The sequence below is a fragment of the Cetorhinus maximus genome, chromosome 16 (assembly GCF_964194155.1).
Source record: "Cetorhinus maximus chromosome 16, sCetMax3.hap1.1, whole genome shotgun sequence".
Taxonomy (NCBI): domain Eukaryota; kingdom Metazoa; phylum Chordata; class Chondrichthyes; order Lamniformes; family Cetorhinidae; genus Cetorhinus; species Cetorhinus maximus.
The window spans coordinates 39561894-39579608 of record NC_135894.1 but is presented as its reverse complement, the minus strand read 5'-3'; the positions used below and the strand labels follow the sequence as shown (position 1 = coordinate 39579608).

General features: G+C 42.9%; 1 protein-coding gene across 1 annotated transcript in view; it reads right to left on the bottom strand.

Moving 5' to 3' along the window:
* The window catches only part of mao (monoamine oxidase), a 210105-nt gene that overhangs the window by 71529 nt on the left and 120861 nt on the right, over window positions 1–17715 (bottom strand). Inside the window, exon 4 of the mRNA XM_078559723.1 lies at window positions 593–697. Within this exon, the coding sequence (XP_078415849.1) occupies window positions 593–697 (105 nt within the window). The remainder of the gene's footprint in view (window positions 1–592; window positions 698–17715) is intronic.

Below are 17715 nucleotides of genomic sequence, written 5' to 3'. Positions count from 1 at the left end.
CCCAGTCTCCATTAAAATCCCTTATGGCTTGATCCTTCAGCTGTACCTGCATCACATGGTTTTAATTCCAAGAACTTTGCAGGGAGATATTAGCTTGGATTTCCCTCTTCAGGGTGGACTTTCAGTGGGGTACATTCTGACTGCGAGAGAGCAAGAGATGCCTCCATTTGGTTATTGACCACTGCATTCTGGGCCTACCACCACCTTCCATATAGCAGCCCCGAGAAGTGGTAGCCTCTGTGTTAGGAAGCCGGGAACTCTCAGGACATCAGGCCCCAGAACACGTCATTATTGGAGGGATGTGGAGTGTCATGTGGCAGGTGGGGAAGCAGCATGGGTCCCAGAGGGTGCAGGGGAGGGAGCTGCCAGTTAAGTAGTAGAGTCTCAACAGGCTTCAGCTTTCAACATTCATCACTACAATTATGCCCAATTTTGGGATCACAGAAGAAAACACCCTCACAGTTACTTGTGCTCAAAAGGGGAAAGCAACATGTACATTTTTACACGTAGGCTTCATCAACGGGATAATTCTCAAATTAACAGCACAACTTTTGTTAAATGTATTTTAAAAAGTTTTAAAATTACTCTTTACCTCCTTTCCCATATCATCCATGGTTCTCCATAGGTTGTTGAAATCGAGATAGACAAATAGATTCCATAAAGATGGAAGACTGGAGCTGGTAGGATAGGATTTTCCCTGAAAAAAAAATCAAAAATAGAGTTGGTTTTCCTTAGAAGCATCTTTTGAGGGGCTGCATGTCCATGCAATCTGACCAACTACGGTATAACTGATGTTTAAAATCAATTACAATGCCAATCATCATGGACTGCAGCGGTTCAAGAAGGCAGGTCACCACCACCTTCAAGGGCAATTAGGGATGGGCAATAAATGCTGGCCTAGCCAGCAACATCCACATTCCATCAATGAATAACAAAACGTGAGACTTCAGTTTGGAATATGTACAAATAAACCCCTGACATTCCAGGTGAATTTCATAGAAATCATACAAGTGTTCAAAGTGAACAGCCTCTCAATGAAATATTTAACGCTGTATGAAGATTCTGCCATTGATATTAACGCTGTATTCAATTAAGAAAACATTGGTGAGAAAATCAGATCAAGGCTCCCAATTAGCGGCACTCCCTACTTTCCACCAAGTAAAAATTATTTAAGGTCAAAAGCACAAGAATAGAATGCACTGAACCCCGCACCCAATTCTCCAGTTGATACCTTTTTCAAGGAAGGCTTCATATTTGTGGACCTTGACTCAGAAAACATGATATATGGTTTCACACTGCTACAGCTAACAATACTGGGAAGATAAACACATACATAGCAGTCCCCAAGCTAAATTCCTTCCAGGAGTTGCATCGGTGGTTTGGGATCACAGTGCGGAATTTAGAAGTTTCCTGCAAAAACCAAAATCCAATGGCCTCACCGATGTATGAGAAAAGTAATTATAATGAGAGTGCAGTGGGGCACAGACTTGTCCGAACTAAAGTTGCAGCTATGTCCAATATTCCATCAGTTGTACCATAGGGGAAAGAAAGCTAATGCACAGAATTTGCAATTGCGGCAGGGATGGAGTTAGGAATTTAAGGCGGGTGGCAGGGTGATCTCTAATTTCTTAGGGGGTTTTGGAGATACTGTTGAGGGAGGGGTGGTAATTTTGCTTCTGATGATTTCTGGTGAAGTTTGCGGCATTTTAGAACGTACTGAGATTCAACTCTTTTAAATCAAAAAAGTGATTTATTCTAGATGGCTATATATTAGTCGAGCCCCTGTGGCACTGCACAGTTGATTTTGGGTAGTTTTCTGGTGAGGCGCTGGAGCTGCTCGATGCCATCAGTCTGCACTCAAGCCATTTGGTGTTTGAGTTTATTTAAGTTCAGTTGCCAATGGTGATCATCAACCTGCCTAATTGCAGGATAAATAACAGGTAGTGCTGGTGCCCAGTTAAAGCATGGTAGGACAACATAAAAGTGAAGGTTATTTTATAATCCTGAAATTGTTGCTGTAATTTTAAGAGTATTGAACTACAAGGTGTCATGTTCACAAGCTTCTGGATTCAACAACACAGACGTGGAGATCCTGGTGGGATCCTATTTTGACAGGAGGGTGACAAGCCAGGCTTGGAAGCAGGTCTGAAGTGGGTTGCTGAATGAATACACAGACCATCACTCCCAGGGCATGGGTTTGATTTTGACACAGTCAAAGGAAAATATTCAACAACCATGGGACAGGTTGCTGGTGCAGTGAATACTGAATTGCAGAAGTCCTTCAAGCAGGAGCTGGGCCTGTTTCTGGCTTTGGGCATAAGGCACCCCATTCAAGAAATACAGGTACTGTAAAATTAATCAGGACCAAGATGGTCTGTTGGGCTAGTGTGAGTTGGAGGAGTATTATCCAGATTTCTTAGTCGACTTGGTCTCTAGCATTGTGTTTTGTCACCTCTCCCAGGAGATTCCATGGCTCCAGATGGGGGAAAGAGAGTGTCTGTATGGGATTGGCTGGGCTGACCAGTAGGTCCTTCCCTCTGTCAATTTTTCATATGTTTATATACAAACACTGCAATTAACTAATGTCAAAAGAAACACAAGGGGGCAGCAGAGAATTAGCTTTGCTGAAGGATGAAAAATAACAAATTGCAATAAATAAATATGTGTGTAAATTGAGCTCAAAGTTACAGCTTATATTTTTGATTTGGAAAATCTAACATGGAATACAGCCAAAGTTAATTACATTCTGTCAATAGTAGTGGCCTCATTATTCAAGTCCATACACTTGATCAAATATTTTTCACATTGAGTGCTGTGCCTGTTTTGAAACTGTAATTAACAGCTTTATTCTTATATAGGCATAAATGGCAGGAAGTTACTTGAGATGTACAGTGGAGCTCTATTATTGCCACACTTAAATTTAAAGCCAATCTTGTATTAAAAATATATGTTTCAGCATTATGCAGGCTTATAAAAGAGGAAAAAAATCATTTAGACAAATGAAGGCACTGTGAAAGTATAAAAAGAAAATTAAAAAAAATGAAAACATGGGAAAACACTGTGTGTACGTGTGGAATAGCACGCTCAACAGAGTGCAGAAGGTCCCGCCTGTTCCTGTTGTCATTTCAACTGCTGCTATTTTGATTGGGATCTACAGAGGGTCACAAAGCTCTTGTTAAAATAGCTTTATTTTACAAAGAAAAATATGAAGTCAGTAGGATCTTATTTCAAGTTCCAGAGGATGGAGCACATATTCTGTCCAGTGTTACTGGGCATAGAATGGCCTAACATTAAATGGATGGCTGAAGGCCTTTTGCAGTTTCAGGAGAACCATCAATGGTATGGTGCCAAGGTAATAGCTGCCTGGCATGCAAATGCAATTGGTTACAGATTAGATGTAGAAATTTGATGATAATCTGAACAACTGTTGGAAAGGTTGTAATTTTTCATGGGTTGGCTCTTGGGGGAGGGGAGCAGGCTGACAAGATTTAAAGAAGTCCATTTACTAAAGCTGCCAGGGAAGACTTTTATATACACATTCAGCTGTATTTTTTTCCCCAATAGGAAAATTCCACCCAGCAGAATTGTCACAAACTTGCAAGCAAATTCAGATGCTGACTTTAAAAGGAAGATGAGTTGCAGTTGACAAAATAAAGGTGACAGCATTTTTTAAACAAGTAAAAATACCAATAACAGCTGGTATTGCAAGTAAATGTTGACACTTCAATAGCACATTTTCACATTGATAGTACAGGCTGATGTCCAAAGTCAGGCACTCTTGGGACCGAGACCATGCCGGATTTTGGATTTTCCATTACCCGCCTTTAGATTGGAGGGCCAGACACATGTTTTCTGTTATTACGTAGTGCAGGACTTAGACCTGATGTGGAATTCATAAAGCAGCATTGCTGGAGGCTCACTGTGCTTAGCAGAATCTCACCTCCATTCCTGTGATCTATTCATTGGGATTTAGTGAAAATAACTGCAGGTAGATTCCAGTTTTGGGTGGAAGGAACTCATGAACCCAGCTCAATTTACAGAACATGGAATGCAGCTCCCACGCTCTCCGTTCCCCAGGGCTGCGGACACAGAGAGAATCCCCCAACTCTGTCCCACCAGCAGTTTTGTCCGGAGAATAGGGATGGCCAGGGCGGGATGGGGGAACGCAGATCTTAAAAGCGCTGAAATGGACTCAGGACCTGTGTACGCAGAACTCTCAGATTCCGTCCTCTGGGTTCAGCCCAAGAATGGCCTCTTCATTCCCACGCACCCTCTTCCCAAGATAAACTGTCCGGTTTTCAGACAATTCTGGTTTTCAGAAAGCTAGATTTTGGATAACATACCTAAATGACAAAAATTCTTTAAAATCTAATGTTGTAATCTAACTCAACAATCTTAATATAGCAACATACTTAATAAATAATAGAATGCAATCAACTACACCCACTAGCAGTCAAAACAATTTACTTGAATTGTGGTTAACAGGATCCTTACCCAGTAACAGAGTGAAATAATTAGTTTATAAGTTAAATTCAGAGCCAACACTGACGCCTGGGGAATTCCAATACAAAGCAGTGTGAAAAATATCCATTAACCACTATTATTTCATGTCACTCAGCCAATTCCATACCTATGTTGCTACTGATTCTTTTATTCCATGATCCATAATTTCTCACAAGTCTGTTGTGCAGTACTGTATTAAAAGCTTTTGGGAAGTCCATGTACACATACAGCATTGCTCTCAAGAGATGATATCGGTTACCTCTTCCCTGTTACCGCTTCATAAAAACTCCAACAGAGTGAATTAAACATGATTTTCCTTTAGGAAATTCATGCTGACTTTCCTTAATTAACCCACATTTGTATATGTGACAATTAATTTTGCCCCAAATTATTGCTTCTAGAAATTTCCCCACCACCAAAGCCAAACTCACTGGCCTGGGCCTGTAGCTGCTGGGCTTATCTTTTACACCTTTGTTCAAAAAAAGGGCGTAATGTTTACTCTGCTGGCTGCCAATTATTGTTTTGGCAGCTAATGTACAGGTGAAATTTATTCATAAAATAATCAAAATGGCCACAATATCTACAGGGAGGCTGAAAAAGGTCTGCAATGTCAGCAATACAAAAAAGGTACTGAACTTATCTGCAGGACCTCTTTGTCTGTTTTGCCTGCCCACTTCCTGCCTGACAACTGGCTGAATAGACTGAAGGGCCAGTGGTCAAGTGTTAAACCCAATATCAGGAAGCCACAGCCAGGGACCCTTGGGGACATGCCATGCCAAGCGGCGGGGGAGGAGGGGGGTTCCTGCCAAGGGGGTGAGGGAATAAGAAGATCATTGTTGGGAGTGGAGGGAGGAAAAGAGGTCATTGAGGCCTGGGGAGAAGCGGGGAGGGAGTCACCAATCATGGCGGGGCTGGGGGCGTGGATAGTGTTAGGATACACTGCGATCGGCAGCAGGAGGTTGAAAGCCTCATTTTGGGGCTGGAGGCACACTTGTAACTTGAAAGTGAATTGAAAATGCGTATAAAAGTACAGAGTGAGTATCTGGAGTGGTAATAAACAAACAGAGTGCATGATAAACAGTGTAAAGGATGGAATTCTGGAGTGGAACTCTGGTAAGTAGTGGTTGAATAGTCTCAAACTAAAATTTAGTTTAACTTCTTGAATTTAACTTAAAACTGTAAAAGCTATAACAAACTGCAAGTTTTTGAAGACTTAACTGCAAGTGGTTGTCTGTGTTAGTGAACAGCTAATAGTCAAATCAACTGCAAGTGATCACATGATTAGGGATTAATTACTGTGAGCAGAAAGCTGAGTGAGCACTTGTAACTTGGGTATGGTCTGAAAAGGTGTGTTAAAAGTAAACAGCATCTGGTTAGTGTGTCAGACAGAACCCGTTAACAGAATGTAAACTGTGGCACGGTTGGTTCCACACTTGCCTCTGAGCCACAACATTCCGGGATTAAATCCCGCTCCAGAGGTTCAACAATGAGAGAGTGATGCATTTTCAAAAGGTGCCTGCAGTAATTATAGAATCATAGAGGTCTACCGCAAAGAAAAAGGCCTTTTGGCCCATTGAGTCTGCGCTGGTCAAACAAGTATTTAACTATTCTAATCCTATTTTCCAGCACTAGGCCCTTAGCCTTGTATGCCATGGCATCGCAAGTGCACATCCAAATACTTCTTAAATGTTATGAGGGTTTCTGCCTCTACCACCCTTTCAGGCAGTGAGTTCCAGATTCCCACCACCCTCTGGGTGAAAAATTCTTCCTCACGTCCCCTCTAAACCTCCTGCCCCTTATCTTAAATCTATGCCCCCTGGTTATTGATCCCTCTGCAAAGGGGAAAAGTTCCTTACTGTCTACCCTATCTATGCTCCTCATAATTTTAGACACCTCAATCATGTCCCCCCTCAATCTCCTCTGCTCCAGGGAAAATAACCCCACTCTATCCAACCTCTCCTCATAACTAAAACACTCCAGCCCAGGCAACATCCTGGTAAATCTCCTCTGCACTCTCTCTAGTTTTGATAAACGTAGGACTGTAGCTTTAAGAATAGTCTGGTGTTGTAAGATCACATGATCTGTGTAAACCAATGAGTTGGCAGGGTGGGGGACCTCCAGGGGAGAATTCCTCTTTGGTTATAGAGTTTGATGCATGCATGTAGTTGTTGTTGCTGTCTTGTAAATAAAGTTAAATGTGTCCACCAAGAAAAGTTGCCTGGAAAATCAACTCTATAACAGTGCTGTATTTCAATAAGATATTAAACCAAGGCCTCGTCTGCCTGCTGAGCTGGATGCAAAGGATACCATGGCATTATTTCAAGAACAGCAGTAGAATTGTCCCCACTGCATCCTGCACATGCGCAAAGTTACAACATTGCAAATACGGGAAAAGGGCCATCTCAGCCTCCAGCGACCCAGGACAACCAGCCCAATTGTGGGACGATTCTGTAAACTCTGGGACAGTTGGTCACCCTGACCCCAACACAAAAAAAATACCTGCACTTCAAGATGAAGGTGCCCTCTCCCTGCAGCCTCGGGTGCTGCTACTGACTGTCCGATTGGGCTGCCAGTTCTGAAAGGGCAGCTGCTGTCCTCAATTGGATGGTGGCCGTGGCAGCTATCTGCTGCCAGTAAACTCCGCTCCCCGGTCCTGCCATTTGCTTATGCAGGCTCAGGACGCATATCTTGTCCTAGGTGTCGGGCCTAAGAGGTGCCGGTAAAATTCTGGCCTTTGATTCAGGAGGCAGTCACGCTTGTTAGATTAGATCATGGTGCAGGTCTGATTAGTGGTCAGGAACAGAAGGGTATGAATGCGAGTCCATCAGGTAACAGGAATCTAGGTGCAGTGCTGGTGGACCCTCAGCCTTTCTCTCTTGATCAAACAGGTACAAGGTTCTTGTTGCATAGGTGGATGAGGGCAAAATCTGCAAAGTGTATTAGCAAACCATGGCACTGTGGTACCGGAGACCATTCAAATGGGGTTGGAAGGGAGTGAAGAAGAATGTGGTGGTGATTGGCGTCAGTCGAGGAATAGATATGGTTCTCTCCAGCTGTGATTAGGAGTTCCAAAGTTTGTGTTGCCTACCCAGTGCCAGGGTTAAGGAAATCCTAATAGAAGGACTTGGAGTGGAAGGATCTGGTTGTTGTGATTCCCATAGGAATCAATGGCAGAGGTGGATGAGATTCCACTGAGGGAGCAAGGGTCCAAATTAATAAGAAGCTCAAAGATAATCTCTAGATTACTATATAAGACATCTGCAAATTGGCATATGGTCAAGCAGATCAAAGAGTAGAATGTGTGACTGAAAGTGGTGTGGATGACAGGTTTTGGTTCATTACTGGGGAAAGAGGGAGCTGTTCTGTTGGGACAGACTCTGCTTAAACCGGTCTGAACCAGTGTCCTGGTGAACTAAAATCATTGATTTAAAATCATACATACAGCCCAAAGAGGACAGAAAATTTATAAATCTAAATGTAAAAGTCAAGGTCACAGACAATGTAGCAATTTGAATAAAGATTAACAGAGTATGACAGGAAGAGACAAAAAGTTTTATGGTCATAATGACTCAGTGAAAAAGGTCAACTCAAGGGAAAAAAATGGTAAATGTTAAAATTAAAAGTGCTTTATCTGAATGCACAAAGCATTCATAACAAGATAGAAAAATTAATGGCATAAATAGAGATAAATGGTCTAATAGCCATTCTAGAGACATGGGGTGAGGTGGGGGTAGCCCTGATAATAAAGGATGACATAAAGGCAGTAATGAGAAAGGATCTTAGGTTGGAAGATTAGAAACAAGAATCAGTACGAATGGAGATAAAGAACAACATGGGGCTAAAGATGCTGGTGGGGGTAGTTTACAGACCCCTTCATAGTAGCTATACTGTTTGCCAGAGTATTAATCAAGAAATAAGGAGGAGACTGAAACAAAGGCAATGTAACAAACATGGGGAATTTTAATCTTCATACAGATTGGGCAAATCAAATTGGCCAAAATAATCTGAAGGACATATTCATAGAATACATTCAAGACAGTTTCCTACAATACATCGTTAAACCAATCAGGGAAGGAACTATTTTTGATCTCATCTTTAGTAATCTGAGGAAACCTCTGGGGAAGACTGTTCATAACGATGATGATATTTTTCGAGTTTGAGAGGGGCATATGCAAGTCCAAAACCAGAGTAATCGGCCTCAAAACTAGACACTGTAGAGCCAGTAATTCCACCAGTTCAGGAAAATAAAATGGCGGGTGGTCCACGCCCAACCACTGGCTGTGCAATCAGCACCAACTGCCTGTTGCATGCCATGGGTGTACCAAGTAGTATGCAGAGTGAGCAGATTGTGATGGTTTGCCAATGGTTTTTCAGGTTTGCCATTCTGAAGCAGGACACATCTGTTAATGCCCTCTGAAACAGGCACAGCTGTTGAGTTGCATGAGGTACACCCCTTGACCAGTACTATCTAAAGGATCACCATTCAACTTTCAGGACAGCTGCCTTTAACCCTATAACAGCAAACATTTAGTCAAAGAAAGAAATGTTGCTAACGAGTCAACAGAAGTTCTTTCAGTCAGGAGGGAGTTGTATTGGACCTCTGGAAGGACTGTGGTGTGAAAGGCCTCTGAGCCCCCAGCCTTGGGGAGCTATAGGTAGAGTTCCCCTTAGACTGCAAGATCAGAGGGATATGGGGCAAGGCAGTAGAGAAGAGAAGCTGTTCAGAGGGAAAAGGAGGAGGGCTCTCAGCAGAAGGCCTTACCCACCTCAGGTCTTCAGAGAGCACGTCTCCTACCTGAACTTTAGCCAGGGGCAATGTGTTTGGTAGTTATGCTTCACCAAGGAGATGACCACAGATTTGTATTAGCTTCTGAAACTGGACCTGCAGCCTCAGAGCAGTACAAGGATGGCAATAGTTGTCAAGTTAACAATGTCGACATATCTCAAGTCAAGTCAAGGAGGTCAGAGTGTCCGAAGAGGAGACTTTGTTGCCTCCTCTCTAAGCAGAGAGAAGCAGGATGAGTGTGGACATGGCTATGCCAGGATATCAGGCTTCCCCATAGTGCAGGTTAGGGCAGTGGTCTCAGGATAAGGGGTCAGCCATTTAGGACTAAGATGGGGAGAAATTTCTTCACTCAACAGGTTGTGAATTCTCTACCCTAGAGGATAGAGGATGCTCAGTCATTGAGCATTTACAAGGCTGGGATAGTCTGTTTTTTGGACTCTAAGGAAATCAGGTAGGAAAGTGGATTTGAGGTTGACAGTCAGAAATGATCTTACTGCATGGTGCAGCAGGCTCGATGGGCTGTATAGACTACTCCTTCTCCACTTTATGTTCTTGAGGGCTCTAAATGAACGTTCTCATGGAGCTGGTAGCTCTTGCCTTCCAATCATTTCCTGGCTGGTGTTCAATTTTCTATGTTTTACATTGTAGTGAATTTTCTTCAGAGCAACTCCCCTTTAACAGGGACAGCCTGCCTTTAAGAAGAGCAGCTGGCTGCACCATGTTGTTTATGAACAATGCTACTCAGCTCCTCTGCTGAGTACAGAGGAAGCCGACAATGTTAGAAGGAAGGGATCAGTGTACACCCGCTCAGCCAGGTGCTACAATCATGGAGATGAGGTGGGTACACCAGTTACCCTGTGCAAGCAGATCATGCCCAAAAAATGGATAAACCAATTTTTAGCCCCTACTGTTTTAAAATGAATTAGTTATATGGATCAGAGAGTTTTGCTGAATCATTTACTACTTTGAACTTTTCCCTGTCACCTTTTGCTTGTAATGCAAATTCCCGTGAGGCATTTATTGCAACAGGGCAAGGTTTGTGGAAAATAAAGTGGAATTTATGATGTCTCGCAGCCAATCTGAAGCCTTGATTCTACTTTTAGAAAATGTCTTATAGATGCAATAAAGATTTACAAGGGACCTAGTCTCGATCGAGTGCCAAATTGCATTTTATCAGCAACCATATAAAAGAATTATTCTGAATGAATTTTTGACAGTACAAGTACAATGGCGTATTATCTGCACTAGTGGTGCAGATTGGAGGTTGGTGGGGGGATGGCGGCGGGAGAGTCCAGGTAGAAAAATCCATAAGACCGGCAAATGCAATTGTGGGTTTGAATCAACAAGCATTGGATTATACAGGCAAGGAAGTGATGTTGAATTTTATTGATTATGCAAATTAAATATTGGCCCCAATTTTAACTCCATCAACTGATGGCATCTGGGGTTCAGATAGAATACCTCGAAGCCATTTAAATTTATTACAACCCAAAGGTGGCCATCAAACTGGCGCCTGCAAAAAAAACAGGCAGACGTCACGGCCCAGCATGATATTTTTAGTGCTGCGATGTAATTGCACGTTGGGAAAGCCTGTGCTGTGGGATGCACAGCAGCAGATGGTGAGAGACAATGACTTCCTAAGTTAAGTGCAAAACATTCTCCTTTTAGCACTCCTCCTGTGTACCCCACAACCTTACTGCCTTAGCATTAATAATCAGGGCCACCTTATGCAGTTCTGGATTCTGCACAGTTGGAAGGATATGAGAGCCAGACAGCAAAGATTCGTTAGCCTGCCACCTGGAGTGAGAAACGATGGTTACGAAAAGCTTGAAAAGTTAGAACTTTTCTTCACTAAAAAAATATATGGATTTTCAAAATACTGCAAAGTTGAGAGGATAAACAGCAAAAGACTATCGAATCGTCGATGGATCAATGACAAAGTGACCTTAAAAATGGTGGAAGATTAAAGAAAAACTACCCCCCCCCCCCCTCCCCCGCCACCCCACACAAGACCTATTACAATGCTTTACCAAACGGGGCTATTAAGGCAAAACTAGAACAACATTTAAAATTAAATAATTATTTAACAAAACAGAAAATAGAGCAAAATGATTAACATGGATAACTCCAGTTGAAGAGCTAGTGCCAGCACGGTTGCAATAGATCAAATGGTCTCTGTGCTATAAGTTCTATGATTCCCATCAGAACAATAACTGGTGAACTCCAAACAGGAATCCACCATGAGACATTGAGGTATACTATGGAACAGCATTATCCTCTTGAGCTCCCTATCATCAGCCAAATCAATTCACTCCATGTGTAATCAGGAAATGGTTGAAGACACTGGATACTGCAAAGGCTATGGGCCCAACAACATTCTGGCACTAGTACTAAAGACTAGTGCTCCAGAACTAGCTGCGCTCCTAGCCAAATTGCTCCAGTACAGTTACAACACTGGCATCTACCCAATGTGAAAAATTGCCTGGACATGTCCTATACACAAAAAGCAGGACAAATCCAATCACCACCCTATCAGTCTACATTTAATCATCAGTAAAGTGATGGAAGGGTTCATCGACAGTGCTATTAAGTGGCATTTGCTTAGCAATAACCTGCTTACGGATGCTCAATTTGGGTTCTGCCAAGGCCACTCTGCTGATGTCCAAACATGGACAAAAGAGCTGAATTCAAGAGGTGAGGTGAGAGTGGCTCTCTTGACATCAAGAAGCCCAGGTAAAATTGAAGTCAGAAGGAAAAATGTTGGCAGAAAAAGTTGTTGGAATCATACACAGCACAAAAGATGCTTGCAGTTAATAGTTGTTTGATAGTACAGAGCTTGAATATTGCTTTAAAAAAAGACATATCTAAGCTTTTCATTTCACACTCAAGGTGTTATGATGAGTGCAAGATAAAAAGCTTAGACAGGTCTTTTTTTCCAGCAATGGTTGTAGTTGTTGGAGGCCCGTCCCAGGACATCGCTGCAGTAGATCCTCAGGGTAGTGTCCTAGGCCCAACCATCTTCAACTGCTTCATCAATGACCTTCACTCCATCATAAGTGGGATGTTTGCACAATGTTCAGTACCATCTGCAATTCCTCAGTTTTGAAGCAGCCCATGTCCATATGCAGCCAGACCTGGGCAATATTCAGACTTGGGCGAATAAGTTGCAAGTAATATTCCCTCCACGCAAGTGCCAGGCAATGACCACCTCCAACAAGAGCATCTAACCATTTCGCCTTGACAATCAGTAGCATTACCATCACTGAATCCCCCTTAACAACCTGGGGGTTACCACTGACCAGAAACTAAACTGGACTGGCCATATAAACACGTGGTTACAAGAGCAGGTCAGAGGCTAGCAATTCTGAGGTGAGTAACTCACCTCCTGACTCCCCAAAGCCTGTCCACCATCTACAAGACACAAGTCAGGAGCGTGATGGAATATTCCACACTTGCCTGGATGAGTGCAGCTCCAACAACACTCAAGAAGCTTGACACCATCTAAGACAAAGCAGCCCACTTGATTGGCACCCCTTCCACAAACATTCACTCCCTCCACCCCCACCACAGTGGCAGCAGGACTAAATATCAGATGCACTGCAGCAACTCGTCAAGGCTCCTTTGACAGCACCTTCCAAACCAGCAACCCCTGCCACCTAGGACAAGGGCAGCAGAAAGATGGGAACACCACAACTTGCAGGTCCCCCTCCCAAGCCACACACCATCCTAACTTGGAATTATATTGTTTTTCCTTCACTGTCACAGGATCAAAATCTTAGAGCTCCCTTCCTAACAGCGCTGTAGGTGTACCACCACCACATGGACTGCAGCAGTTCAATGCAGCAGCTCACCACCACCTTCTCAAGGGCAATTAGGGATGGGCAACAAATTCTGGCCTCGCCAGCAATGCCTAGATCCCATGAACAAGAAAGCAAAATATGCATGAGAGAGTTTATTTGCATTTTTATTTTCAGGTACAAACCAAATCATCATGAATCTCTGACAAAAACTCCAAACTCATTTGTGCTAAAGATTAGACTTATTACCTCATATAATTATTCAGGAATTTATCTAATCTGCTGGCAAAGGTCAGAGGAGAGAAGAAAAATCAATTTCCTTTCATTATTAGAGTCTGTTTATCACAGAGCACCGGATACTATTTCATCTTGTAGCTTCATTAGGGGAGATGGGATAAGCACCAATTAGCCAGCTTAGCGAGTTGTTGTCACTATAGTTTCAGATCTTATTTCCAGATACCGACACAGGAAACACTGACCTTCCTCCCACTTCATTTATTTCCAAATCTATTTTTTCTAGCTTCTCATACCCATCCGATATGCAACATAACAATGAGATAGGGTATTGTGAATAAACAAATCTCAATAATAAACTATTGCATTTACACCTCCTACTGTATTTAATATCCTATATCAAGAAATAATGAGGGACATTTCCTGCACAATTGCATCCCTTATGTATGGCTCCGATATTTACAGGGGAGCAAGGAGAGCAGTGGTGGGTACGATAGAACCTTATTTAAATTAGATCACTCCTCTTACTAGCCTATGGTGGAATTAGCAGTTAACTGAGAGATCTGGTCCTTCTTGTCTCCCTTCAATTGCTGGGTTTCCCATGCCCCAGGAACCATGTGTTGGAGGCATTAAATCTGAAGGAACGTTAAACTCAGTTTAAAAAACCCACTTATTTGCACCGAATCATCAATTTAAATGTCATCTCAATTGCCCAGTAGTTTGCACTAACAATTGTGCCGACTCCATTGAGTGGGTTGTTCACATTGGCGAATGGGTCTCCGTTGAACCAGGAGTCAGCACAGTGGAGCTGCCTTACAGTCATGCTTCATTTTTCTCCAAAGTTAGCTACATATCTGGCCCAAACCCACACATTCTTAGTCATCAAAGTTTCCCCCAACTCTCAGACATGTTGCAACAAAGTTAATCATTTTAATCCCAAATTTTTGGCATAGTGGCAGGTCCCAACATGGGTCATATCCCATGGAATTACCTCACTTGTGGAAACCTCTGTATAAATACTCCCTGATCACCAAATAGATTCAAGTAAACTCCAGAAATATTATCCATCCCCACAGCTGTTCTCCCAAAACAGTACTTCCTTTTCTCAGTCTCTTGTTGTAGAGAACCATCACAACAAATATTTGATTAATTTAACCTATCCCCATTATCTTCAATCCTATTTACAGTACACCCATTTCCTTTTTGAAAAGCTCATTTAGCATGGTGGTTGCAAATTTCACTGGTTTTGGCGCTACAGGAGCCCAAAGAAAAAAGAAATAGCAGTGTGGTGGTGGCGGCTCTGGTTCAGCCTGCACCAAATCACCATGTTTGGAAGGACAATAGTGCAGCTGTCCTGTGCATGCACCAGAAACATGCAGATCGTGACATCATTCAGCATCTAACACTGGCTTGGCACATCACCTGCAATTTTGAATCTTTCAGGGCCTCTTAACACACACTCAAACAAACACAACTAGCATGCTTTCAAGTGAGGGGTTTTTGATTTTCTCTTGCTGCAGAGTTCGCAGAAGTTCTGTGTACCGTGTTATTAGAGAAGTTGACACAAGTTCTCTCAGTCAGAAGGGAGTGGTGCTGGAGCTTTGGAAGGAATGGTGAGCAGGAAACTACCTTCCAGTCATCAAGGCTACGGTTATAGCTCATCTTGCGCTGCAGCATGGCACAAACATAAAGCAGAGGCAGCAGAAAGAAGCTGTTCACAGGAAGAGGAGAAGGAGGGCTCTCAACAGAAGGCCATCTCCACCTAGGATCTTCATTGAGCGCTTCTACCTCCAACTCAGCCAGGAGGAAAACAAATGTCTGCACTGGCTACAATCACTAAGGTGGGGTTCACTAAGCTGTGTTACCTTCTCGAACTGGACCTAGAGCTGCAGAGCAGGGAGAAGACGGTACTGCCCTTGGCCCTCAACATCTACATCAGTAGATCCTTCCAGGCTGGAGCCAGTGACATTGAGAAATGTTGGCAATTCACCTTGATTGCTGCATCAGCATGGTCACTGAGGCTCTGTAAACATGGAGAAGGGGTTTCAGTCTTCTCACTGGGCAGGAGGAGGAGTGAGCTTTTCCATGGTGCAGGAAGGTATGGATTATATGCTCATGGCTCTGTGGGTGTCATATCTCAATAGTGAGGTGTATTCCAATCGCAAAGGGGTCCAACTCCCTAAACATGCAGTTGGTGACTGTACATCATTTTGGTAAATTCCCACTATCCTTGCAGCAATTATAAATACTTTTATCCTGTGCAAGTCGACTGTTCCCACCAGCTTTGAGCAACTACGTTACCCATTTTTCTCCACATGGTCCCCAGCCCACAACCACCCCAACCCTCCACCAACAATCCAAAGGCCTGAGCTGACACCCCACCCTCCCCCTGGCCCTGGAGACATGCTCCCACACCTGTATCTCACCCGGTCTGAGCTAGGATGGAAAAAAGTTTCATAAGAAAGTAGGAGCGGAGTGGCAGTCTGATTCTGGTTGTCACTCCAAAGAAGTTCAGACCCTATGTAAATATAAGCTCATTTTCTCAGGAATTAAATCACTTGCAGTAAAATTCTCCTAGTTAGTTCTTCGTAGATTAAAATTCCCAAAACTAATTTTATTCACAATCAAGCACCCTACCTTAAAATCTGTTTGTACAGTTCAGCATCTGTAGTTTTACACTGGTTTGTTGATGTGGAACAGATACCAACAACTAGCTTCTTCCATTTATTAAAATTTAGTGTGAATCAATAATACATTTGACTTGTCCACACCAAATACAACTTTAACTATTTCCCTTTATATCTCTTACATAAGCAGCAAAATCTTCTCCTAGCCTGTGCTTGTTCCTGAGCTGTATCCACCCACTCTTCATCTTTATTTAGCCACAGTTCGGTAATACCTATAATATTATAATCTGTCACCAGTAAATAGAGCTCCATTCTTAATCCTCCTCGCATGTGTGTATGTTATTCAAAGACACTCATCTGTGTTCCTTGATCCATACCTCCCTGGTATTCCCACAAATCCTGACCAGTTCCTCCAGCCTTAAGCAAGGCTGCTGTAAATTTGCAACATTCAACCTGCTTAATATATTATTTAATTCTATGCAGCTGGTTTTCTGATCTTTAAAATTGGGAAAGCTGTCCCACAGACTAGTTAAGTAACAGCCTAACAGTCATGAATCATGCCTTTCAGCCAACATCACAGACTCCTCCCTCATTATCACCATCCCTGATTATGTCCTGTCCCACTGGCAGGGCAGACCCATTAGAGGTGGAAATACAGTGACATAGTCAGAACAGAGTGTCCCTGGGAGGCTCAACATTGACTATAAACCCCACAAAGTCTCAGGATATCAGATCAAAAATGGAAAAGGAAATTTCCTGCTGATTACCACCTACCTTAACTGATAAATTAGTAAACTGATAAATTAGTAATCCTTCCCAATGAATACCACTTGGAAGAAGCACCAAGAGCAAAAGGTATGAGATATTCTGAATGGGGGACTTCAACATCCATCAAGAGTGGCTCATTGCACCATTACTGACCAAGTCCTGAAGGACATATCTGCCAGACTGGGCCTGTGGCAGGTGTTGAGGGAACCAACAAAAAGGAAAAATCTTTCTGACCAATCTACATGATACAGATGCATCGGTCCATTACAGTATTGGTAGGAGTGACCACCGCACAATCCTTGTGGAGACAAACTCCCATCTTCATAATCCATAATGGGATAATCCAGGAAATTACAGGCCAGTGAGCCTTACGTCAGTGGTAGGGAAATTATTGCAGAAAATTCTTCGTGACAGGATTTACTATCATTTAGAAGCAAATGGGCGTATTAGTGAGAGGCAGCATGGTTTTGTGAAGGGGAGGTTGTGTCTCACTAACTTGATTGAGTTTTTCGAGGAAGTGACAAAGATGATCGACAATGGAAGGGCAGTGGATGTCATATACATGGATTTCAGTAAGACCTTTGACAAGGTCCCTCATGACAGACTGGTACAGAAGGTAAAGTTGCAAGGGATCAGAGGTGAGCTGGCAAGATGGATACAGAATTGGCTTGGTCATAGAAGACAGAGGGTAGCAGTGGAAGGGTGCTTTTCTGAATGGAGAGCTGTGACTATTGGTGCTACGCAGGGATCAGTGCTGGGACCTTTGCTGTATGTAGTATACATAAATGATTTGGAGGAAAATGTAACTGGGCTAATTAGTAAGTTTGTAGACGACACTAAGGTTGGAGGAGTTGCAGATAGTGAAGAGGATTGTCAAAGGATACAACGGGATATAGATCGGTTGGAGACTTGGGCGGAGAAATGGCAGGTGGAGTTTAATCCGGACAAATGCGAGGTAATGCATTTTGGAAGGTCTAATACAGGCAGGAATTATACAGTA